Source organism: Nipponia nippon, unplaced genomic scaffold, assembly GCF_047370975.1.
Source record: "Nipponia nippon isolate SJK-2023a ecotype South Korea unplaced genomic scaffold, ASM4737097v1 scaffold_9, whole genome shotgun sequence".
In the NCBI taxonomy this organism is placed as follows: domain Eukaryota; kingdom Metazoa; phylum Chordata; class Aves; order Pelecaniformes; family Threskiornithidae; genus Nipponia; species Nipponia nippon.
In genome coordinates this window covers 18,101,102-18,111,405 of record NW_028262413.1, presented here as the reverse complement: position 1 = coordinate 18,111,405, position 10,304 = coordinate 18,101,102, and the positions used below count along the sequence as shown (strand labels likewise).

General features: G+C 50.7%; 1 protein-coding gene across 1 annotated transcript; it reads left to right on the top strand.

The window, feature by feature from the left end:
- The first annotated feature begins 2,117 nt into the window (after nucleotides 1-2,117).
- Nucleotides 2,118-8,731, top strand: TNNC1 (troponin C1, slow skeletal and cardiac type). The gene is made up of 6 exons (XM_009460596.2): nucleotides 2,118-2,240; nucleotides 6,154-6,184; nucleotides 6,457-6,603; nucleotides 7,558-7,672; nucleotides 7,781-7,917; nucleotides 8,556-8,731. Exons 1-6 carry the CDS (start codon nucleotides 2,217-2,219, stop codon nucleotides 8,585-8,587), a joined length of 486 nt encoding a protein of 161 aa, XP_009458871.1. The 5' UTR covers nucleotides 2,118-2,216; the 3' UTR covers nucleotides 8,588-8,731.
- The last annotated feature ends 1,573 nt before the right edge of the window (nucleotides 8,732-10,304 follow it).

The window sequence follows — 10,304 nt, the reverse complement described above, 5'->3', positions numbered from 1 at the left end:
AGGGAATGCTGGAAGCTTTGGCTCTGAGCAGCAAGCGGGGGGACAGAGGTTGGCATGACGCCTCTCGCCTGTGCCTCACTGGGAGGAACATCCCCTCTTGCTGCCAGATGGATTTCATCCTTCCCCTGTAGGCATGACTGTGTTTTGCAAGTCTCTGTTCACATCAGGCGTTTGCAGAAGTGCGACTTTCCCGTGTTGGTGTGCACAGTGGCAGTGGCCCAGATTTGCCCTCTCTAAGCAGACAGAGACCCTTCTTCCACATCCAGACCTGGATTTCTTCCCAGTTCCTCTGGGAACGTGGCTGCGACCCTTTGAAGGCAATGTTAGAGCTCCTGCTCCTGCTGTGCATCAGCCGTAGATGTATTCTGACGCATCCCAGGGGCTGTTTTCAGGGGGATGACTCAGAGCCATCGCCTCCTGGAACGGAGTGACAGGACCAGGCATGATTCCTTGCCCTCTGCCACGGCTGCTGCAGTGCCTGGCAGTGCCCGCTGCCCCTCCAGCTCCACAGGGAATCCCACGGGGAAAAGCAGCTCGGGGCTAGGGTTCGCCTCAGGACAGCACATCATTGGAGGGTCTCCATGGGAGTGCCCAGGAGGGTTCGGGTGATGGTTCGGTGCTGGGGGACAGCAGGTCCCCCATCCCAGACTGTGCCCTTACCCAAGGACAGGATCCAATGCCCTTTAACAAAATAACTACTACCTTTTGCAGCTTTTTCTGCCTTTTCTATGTTCAAGGCAACCAAAATATTAATATGTTCCAATTCTGAAGATTAACATACTTAAAAAATTAATTCCTTAAATGCAACTATTTTCCTTTTTAATACATCTGCCATCCGCATGCTGAGAAGAGGCAGAGCCCAGCAGAAGCCTGGGTAAATCAAAGCCAGCGGGCACCCGCAGGACCGCAGTTGATAGCAGGCTCTGCAGCAAGTTAATCTGTTGGGACTGCAAAATCCGAGAGGATGTGGTGTGGGGATGCGGCTCTGCACTCACCTGCGCCCTTGCTTTGTGCTGACACCACCCCTGGTCACTGGTTAACGCCACTTAGGCTAGGCGTTACGTAGGGACCACAGGTTTTTTGCATGCAACATGTTTCTATTAAAGGGAGAAGAGAGAAGACCTAACAGCTGCATTCATAATATTTTCAGTTTTGCTAACTGATGCCCATATGAGCTAGCTGGAGGCGAGACTTCATCACCCTGAGATGCTGGACCCATCCTTTGGACACAAGAGGGAGTCCTGAAGCACCAAAAAGAGAGGTTTTGCTTTGATTGCTGTGGATTAAAATGCTTTTCCCTGCACTGAGAAAATGCTGGTCATCACTTGGAGGCCTTTGGCATGTTTTTCTCTCCACCGTGGTGGGGTAAATCCAGGACAGTAGATTTTCCCCATTTGCAGTGGGCATATGCTCACTGGTTGGGTGAAGTGAGTCCCGGTTTCCTGGGAATTATCCCTGAAATCAAGCACAGCTGACAGCCGCCCCCCCATTTTGCAGCCCCAGCTAAATGCAGAAAATGGAGGCAAAGCTCCATCTGCCTCCACGCTTCTCACCACCACGGCATCAGGACCGCACATTCCCCCCAGCTCTGGTGCCCGTGTGCACACGGCATCGGCTCCTCCGAGGGCATCGGCCCTGGCCGCATGTCCCCCAGCAGCACGTCCCCCCATGGGCTTGGGGACATCTGGCAGAGGGGACAGGGAGGCCCCGACACCCTCTGTTCCCACTGCCCCTGGGGGACATTCGCTGCTGGACAGGGATATTTTGGGAGGCATGCCTTTCCCGTATTACCCAATTTAATTAGGCACAGTATACTCTTTCTAATGCAGCTTCCAGGGGGGGAAACACACGGGAGGTGGAGGTGACACAGTGGCATATGTCCAGTCAGGACATATACTGCAGTAGATCAGCAAGGGTCTTGCCGAAACCCGGCTGAAAAGACTCATTCCCACATCAAAGTCACAAGGAAACCTCCAGCTGCCCCGAAGCGGGCTGGCCCCAGACATGCCAGCCTCGAGCTCGGCAGTGTCCCCATCCCAAGGCATGCAGGCGAGGCATTCCTGCGGGGACGGGGATGGGACGGGCGTGTGGGGCTGCCGGTGGGCTGGTCACGTCCCCCGGGGCGGGCGGCCCCCTATATCAGCCGGGCTCGCGGGGGCAGCGCCAGCAGAGCGTGACCGTGACGTCCCCCGGCCCCTTGCCCACCCTCTCTAGCCATGGATGACATTTATAAGGCAGCGGTAAGTGCCTTCCTTTGGGGCTGTGGTTTGGGGGGGGGTTACAGGATTTTTGGGGATTTTATAGTAGATTCCCCATAGCTGTGATGGAATTAATTCAATGGAAATAAGAAATAATTATAGGGTAGCCTCTTCATCCAGGACACAGTCCTTTCCCACTGATGGCTCTGAAGGTTTCACACTCCTCTTGTAAGCATGAAACTCTCAACTAGGCTGCTAAATTATGTGCAATTACTCCCCTGGATCCCCCCTGTGAGACAGAGAGATGGCACATAGGTCAAGTTATAAATCTCAACAAAATCTTGAAAGTATAAGAGGTGGCTGCTGGTTTTAGCTCAGACAAAGCAAAGCAGCATTTCTCACAAACTTAACATTATTTGTATGGGTTAAACCTCACCCTCTTCTTTCTGGTGCTTTATAAGTCTGCCATTGCTACATTTCCCCCTTCCTTAGCTGAATATTTTTCTGGTAGATTTAAAAAAACCCTCAGCTTTCATAAGTTATTTCCAAACATCCCCCTCTACTTTGCCACTCCTGATATCTGTGTTGCAGAAATCCAGAATGTGAGCTATGCTCTCCGGGAACGCAGAGCATCCTAATGGCTATTTTAACTTACACAGCTGCATGTTGTGCTCCCTGTGTAGACCCAAACTATTTGGTCTGTAATAAGGACACTGCATTGTTTTGTAACGTAGACAGACAGTGATACACAAGTGGAATAAGGATGAAAATAGATTCTGGATTGTGTGGATTGCTACTGTGTCCCTTCCATAACTGGAGTTAAAATAAGAGGTTTTTGGTGATTTTTTTTTTTTATATATAGTTGATCAGGTTTGATTTTAACCAAGGGCACAAAACATACATCATACAAGTCCTATTTTAATTCCAAGGTTTTTAGAGGAAAGAAAGATAGTGCTTGATGTGTAATTGAAGAAAAAACCCAAAATGCTCACACCTCTCCTGTCCTTTGGTCAGCCGTGAACCTTGTGAAATGGAACCTCCCTAGCGATCCCGATAGTGTGAAAAGGCTCTGGAAAGGCTGTACAATAAAGCGTCAAGTACCCCAACCAACACCTCAAAAAGGGAGAAAAACGCAACCTGTAAAATCAAAGAAAATCCAGGCCTCTCTCATTCAGCTTTTTAATTAAATATGTCCTCTGCGACTCAAGGCACAGGTCCTCTCCTTATTGTTTAGGAACCTCATGCCTGTAGTTAGGGAGAAAGACTGAAGTGCTTTGCAAGCCGGCGATGCCCACAGCCAAGAGGGTCTGTCCATCAGCTGGGGCAGCATGCTCACAGCATGGGCAGAGCGCCCTGAAAAGAAAAGGTTCCCCACCCACAAGCTCCAGCCTCTCTCCAAATCTCTGCCCCAGAAATGGGCAAAAATTCTTCACCACAGGTGAAGGTCATCACTAGCCGAAGCCTAGGGGCTTTAGTGGAGTTGGACCACGGAGGAATTTAGCTGAGAAAAAGGAACTGCAGCAATAGAAAACAACCCAAAAACTCCTACCTCATATACCAAAAACTTACCCCAAACACAGAGTCTTTGACCAGGAAAATGAGCCACGCAAAAGACCCAATGGACTCCCATAAGGATTTTGCTGCTGGTTTGAAGGTGGGGGCACGCTGGTAAATGTGGGGCTCGAGTCCTGGGCATGAACTGCCAGCACCCTTACAGAGACAAAACAAGTCGAAGCCAGGTACAGCTGAGACAAACAGCTTTTTCATGGATCTATTCCCCAAGATTTTAACTGTAAGAAAATATTTACCTGGAAAAAAAAATTAAAGAACTTCAACTTTCCCTGTCTGCCTTCAAATGGAAACATGGGATGAAGAAAAGAGCTGATAAAAGCAAAATACAGCAGATTTGGCGTTACCACGGCCACTGCAGTGCTGTGAGCTTAGCACTTGCCTTCCCACACCGCAGCCGGAGAAACCTGTCCCTGCAATGATGCGGATGGAAAAAAGGAATAAAGCTGTGAAACGGCACCCGTGTCCAGAGGGCACTATAAACAGCTCAAGAGACATCTCTGTAATAAAAATGTCACTCTGTAGTTACAATGCATTTAATTTACATACAGCATAGCTCCGTATCTATCACTTCAGTAGTCAAGGAAGCTTCAAAAGTGAGTATTTTTTTACTTGCTGCATGCTGATGGCATATATTAATATTATATTTATGCCAAATTCCCTACATGCAGCCAGAGAACCCAATGGATTTTCATCTCGCCTACTCATGCCTAGATAAGGGTGTGCAAACACAAAGCTATTTTGGGAACATTTTTAGCTCTGTTAAGCGATGCTAAGAACAGTGCCAGGGACAAGTGTCCAGATAAAGGGCTGCAAGGATAAATACCAAAGCCTGGGAACAATCGGGGAGCTCATCTTTATCTCCAGCACCTCTGTCACCCAGGCTTATAAATAGCGAATGCATGAAGAGGGTCAGGTTACCCGAGCAGCAGAACGGTGGCCACGGACATTGGCCGAGGGAGCGTTGCGGCTGCCCTCGCTCTGCCCAAACAATAGCCGCAAAGGGCTGGCAGCTGCCTGCCTGCCTTCAGCAGGGCCACAGCTGGCTTGGGTTTCCTCCTGCAATGGCAATCCTGCTGCTGTCCTTAGTGCTTTCTGACTTGAAAGCCTTCACCTCCTGGTGCACGGGGAGTGGGATAAGGCTCTCCGCCCACTACCCACGGGCTCTGTCCCACTAAGAAAAAGTACTTTCCCTGCCTCTTGCTGCAAGCAGGAAGGATTTACAGCTGGCTTTTGCAAAACCACTACTCTTCGGGGCAAAAGCATCAGCCTTCCCTCAAAGACAGGGTGCCACAACCCTGAGTTGAGGGGTTTCTCAAAACACAGTGGGGATGGGCATTGGGGACTGCTCACACAGAGCATGGAGATGGTAGGAAGGAGACATTAGTGGGCACAGGCCAGAGGTAGTCTTGGCAGGGCTCGTGTCTGGCTGACGCTGGAGAGGCTGTTGACCAGTCTGGGAGGGAAAAGTCAGCGTTTTAATGGATGCTACTGAAGGGGCAGTTGGACACAGTGGTGGGGTAAGCAATTTTAGATAAGCGGTACCTGCAGGCAGGAATGAAGCCAAAGAGCAAAATGCACTTAAAGAGGCATGACACAGAGCTGATGGATTCCTCTTTGCTCTCCTCATTGATTATTTTCATTAATTCATGCTAACTAATAAGCTCCTGCTGATCGTCTGCAGGGAATGAATTAGGATAGGGTTTGGGAACAATCTGCCAGCCCAGTTTGGCTAACATCTAATGGCTCCATGGGCCATTTCTTCAGGGAGATACCCAAAACAGGATAAAGGGAAAAGCAGCTCCCTGCAGAGGCAGGAACCTTTGTAATAAACACTGACTTGGATGGAAGTAGACCAGCTGTTAATGTTATGGATAGTGCAGAGAGTTTCCTGACTCTAGGGCTGAAAAACAACGACCGGGAATGCTCTTGTCTGCCTCTCCCTCCCCAGGGACCTTGCCAGCATGTCCCACCTCTGACCTGGCCTCAGCCTGCACACAAGCAGCCTTCAGCGGCACAGCCGTCCTGCAGTGAACCCTCCCAGCAACAAGAAATTATCCCCAAATGGTTGACAGAGACAAATGCTTTTGCCAGTGGGTCTTCCCTGCTTGTGCAAAGGCTAATTCTGATAGACACTGCCACTCTAGAGAAAAGATGCTCACTTCAAAGGAGCTGGGAATAATTTTTTTTTAAGAGGAAGAATCTCTCAGACTACAAAAAGTTGTGGTGTCAAAACCCCACTGGTCATATATCCCATAGTCTATAAGGGTGACTGTTGTAAGGCTTAGTTGGCCTTTGCAAAGGCTGTTGAACAAATAACATTACCTTTTAACCATTAGTGATGCTGAGGAAGAAAAATTACTTGGTCTCTGTGTTTTCTTTACAGGTTGAGCAGCTGACAGAAGAGCAAAAAAATGGTAGGTGCATCTTTAAACTGACACTGCAACCTAGAGACGAACTCCCCAACTGGCAGCCCAGCCTGCCTCAGCAATTACACCCCAGAAAACACGGTCATTCCAGCAGCTGGCCAAAGCAGGGCATAACCCTCACTGTGCCATTCCCAGGCAGTGCTGGGCTGCATGGGCAGGGGAAGCCGTGCCAGGGGTGAGCCCCCTGCTCCAGGACTGCTCACCTGCAGGGTCAAGGCGTGAGGCAAGACCCCCACATCTCCTCTCCCTTCTCTCCCCAGAGTTCAAGGCTGCCTTTGACATCTTCGTGCTGGGGGCAGAGGATGGCTGCATCAGCACCAAGGAGCTGGGGAAGGTGATGCGGATGCTGGGGCAGAACCCCACCCCTGAGGAGCTGCAGGAGATGATAGACGAGGTGGATGAGGATGGTGAGAGATTTGGGTTTCTTCCACTCGTCCAAGCATCACCCCAATGCCACAGGCATGGGGGGGCACGGTGCAGGTCAGGAGCGCTCAGCATCTGCACAGCACTGGCAGGATCCATGCTGGGGACAGCCGCAGCCTGCACGGAGCAATCTGCAGCACTGTGATTTTGAAGGACACTAAACACTCACTAAACTTCAGCGTGGTTCCTTTAGAAAATTTCCAGGCAAAGAGGAACTATAAAAAATATTATTCCTATAATGATCAGACTGCTTGAACTGATTGTGGGGGTTACTCTGAAATTGCACAGATCCATTTAAAACACAAAATACAGGCTGAATGTAGCAACTGCCATTTCAGAAATGCCACAATTACAGGATTCTGTCATCGGGGAAGTCTTTCACTGCTCAAGTGTATTCACGCACACACACACACACATAAAGAACCATCAATATTGATTAAATCATTGTATGGGTGATCACACATAACAAAATCCACTGTGTGCAAGTTGGGCAGAAATATCATACTAAGTAACTGGAAAATAAAAAAACAGTTAAAAATCAGGCAAAAAAGGACAATAGCAGTGTCTTTGAAAACAACAGTACTGTACTGCTGGTGCAAAACCACACTGCATGAGTATCTACCTTCTGGAGCTTTTATTATTAATACCTAGATGAGATGGACAGGTATCTCCATAGCAGGAATTTCCATTCACTGGTGCTTCCAGTAGGACTTTCAGTTCATTTTGCCTTGGCAAAATGACTGCAAAAAGTAAAAATTCAGTGATGAAGTCAGTCCACGGCCTCAGTCACTTATGCCAGCATTCTCAAAGCTGCCTCTTGCTGCAGGGCTGCTCTCCTGAGTTTTGCTCCTTGGTTACTAAAGGGAAGTTTGATCTCTCGTTTGCGTTGCCTGTCCACCCACCGTCACACCATCTGATGGTGTTTATTCTGCCTGCAGGCAGCGGCACTGTAGACTTTGATGAGTTCCTCGTTATGATGGTGCGGTGTATGAAAGATGACAGCAAAGGAAAAACTGAAGAGGAACTCTCAGATCTCTTCAGGATGTTTGATAAGTAAGGGAGGCGACTGCAGCACAGTGGGGTGGTGGGAGCGGTGCAGCCACCCCAGCTCCCCGTCCCCAGCATGTTGGTCCACTTCTGAGATCTTCCATCCTTGCACAGAAATGCCGATGGCTACATCGACCTCGAGGAGCTGAAGATCATGCTGCAGGCAACGGGAGAGACCATCACCGAGGATGACATAGAAGAACTGATGAAAGATGGGGATAAAAACAACGATGGCAGGATTGACTATGATGGTAGGAGCCTTTCTTGTGTGTGGTTTGGTTGCAAGCCCGTGAGTATCCCCTGGGCAGCTCCCGTGGTCTTGGTTGCCTTCAGGTACGGGTGTGAACTCGCAGGCGGCGCTGGGCAATACGCCTGATCACAGCTGGTGTTTACACAGGGATGGGGGCATTTCTTATGCTTGTGAAATGGTAGCAAGGGCCTGGGGCTGCCTTAACTCTTCCCGTGCTGTGAAAGCAGCCTGCACTGAAGCAAACCTGCTTTTCACCAGAGACCTGCCTGTCCCCTCCTGCCCCCTAAACACAAGCACCAGCTCCAAAGGGCTGTTATCGTTGAACGCAATGCTGCTGAAATGATCCCGAGGCCATTTCCAAGCTGAGCTGGTGGCCATGTCCCTACCTGGCTGCTCACCTCCAGCATTTCAGTGGCAGCCAAGGGTGACACTGGGCTCTGGTGACATTTCCAGTGGGAGTCACGAGGAGTCCTCGCCACGGCCAGAGGAGCAGTAGCCATTCCCCCTCGGCCTCTCATGCATTGGGGGGATGGAAAAGGAGACAGGGCTGGGGAAAGCTGCCAAGAGCGCACTTGGCAGCTGCGAGGGCACTTCGGTCCCACCTCACACCCCTTGTCTCCTGTGTCTTCCCCTTGGCAGAGTTCCTGGAGTTTATGAAGGGAGTTGAATAAATCCGAGGACAGATGACAGCCCAAATCTTCTAAACCCCTCCAGCTCTGCATCTCATCTCCTCAGCTAAGTACCCTGGCTACCGGCATGAAGACTGAGCACTGAGAAGGGTGGCCGCTGGGAAAATAAAGCGTGTTAATACCAAGTGCCTCAGATATAGTTGTTCCTTGGAGGTTTAGTGAGAGCTTCACCCCGGTTAGGTACTCATGACTAATGGGGCTGCTCCTCAGGGTTGCACCGAGTGTCCGCGAGCCGCATGTGGGAAGGTGACACCACAGCTGGAGCTTCAAGCCTCCAAGGAGGTATTTTGCTGCCAGCTCGGCAGCAAAGCCCAGCCAACAGGGCCACGGGTGCTCAGTGGGGAGCTGCCATGTTGCACCTCCTTGGCCCTGCCATGGTGAGCAGGCTGAGGAGCTGGCACTGGTGCCTGCTGGTTTAACTGGAGCATCAGCAGCATTTCAGTGACGAAACGTGAATTAACAGCCACTTATGCCATCACTGAAATCCCCGGGTGAGGGAAAGTCCCTCTCCTCCCTGTTCTCGCTCTAGCTGTCCTGAAGGGGCACCCTTTCCTCCTCCCTGCCATCCTGACGGCCACTCCACCGCACATGCAGAAAGACCTCTGTTTTCTTTGGAAACATGAATAAAAGCAATTCCTAAGCCGGACTCGGTGCCTCCTTCCCATCTCACCCAGCCTGGCAGGAGGCAGGTAACGGTAGCCCCGTGGCACCTCACAGTCCTCCAGCAGCCCTGAGTGGGAGCCTCACTGCAACTGAAACACCCGATTTTCCCTCAGAAATCACATCCATTTGGGCTGCAGGGGCCCTGGGCAAGGCATGACCTCGCTTTGGGTCTTGGCCTCTATGCGTGTGCAGGGTGGCAGCAGGGCCGAGGAAGATGAGCTGTGCTGTCCCTGAGGGCCCTGGGCGCCATCTTCTCTCATCCCAAGGAAGTGCGGCATTCCTGGGGCATTAGCAGCTCCTCCTGCACATAGCTGCCTCCTCCCATCGAATTACAGCCCCAGCACAGCTCATGCATTGCAGTCGTGTTGCTAAAATCAAACGTTTATCCAAGCAAAATAAACATTGGCAGAGCAAGGTGCAAGACTGTGTCGGTGCAAGCCCCAGCGATGCTGCCTTCCACCCTGGGTGGGCATGCTGCCATGCCAGTGCTCCTGTGCCCACTGCACTGTCCTTCTGCCTTTCTTCCCCAAACCAGCTTCCACCCCCCCCGCCCATGGAAATCACACCCTGAGCAGCTGTATGTGATGTGACACATGCTGTCATTTGTAGCAATAATGAAATATAGTAATTTAGACCAAATGGGCTTGAGGTGAAAACAGGCATGAGAGGGATTGTCAGTTGTTTGGAAGGACATGGCTGTGGCTCTCCTCTGGACAACGAGCACCAAATGTTTTGCCCAACCAGGGCTTGTAACATCAGAGAAACCGAGGAAACGAACCCCTGTCAGCTAGAGCAGCTGATTTTCTTTAAAATCCAGGGTATTTTGGGAACACCCCTAATGCAAACATCTGGAAGACCCACTCAGAGGGGGCTCCCCAAGTGTCCCAAGCCCTCAATGCCATAGCTCCTGCTGATTCAGCAGAACTGCAGGTGCACCAGAAGCCCAACAGACACAGAAATGTGTTGGGTTGAACAACCCTGTGATAGGAAACGCTCCTGAGTGTTACCATCTTCTGTCCCCAATGAATCTGTAGCC

Excerpts from the sequence above, each read along its gene's own strand:
- TNNC1 (XM_009460596.2), top strand. The coding sequence starts at position 2,217 with ATGGATGACATTTATAAGGCAGCG. Across the intron at positions 2,241-6,153 it reads ATGACATTTATAAGGCAGCG|GTTGAGCAGCTGACAGAAGA; the intron begins GTAAGTGCCTTC and ends TTTTCTTTACAG. Across the intron at positions 6,604-7,557 it reads AGACGAGGTGGATGAGGATG|GCAGCGGCACTGTAGACTTT; the intron begins GTGAGAGATTTG and ends TTCTGCCTGCAG.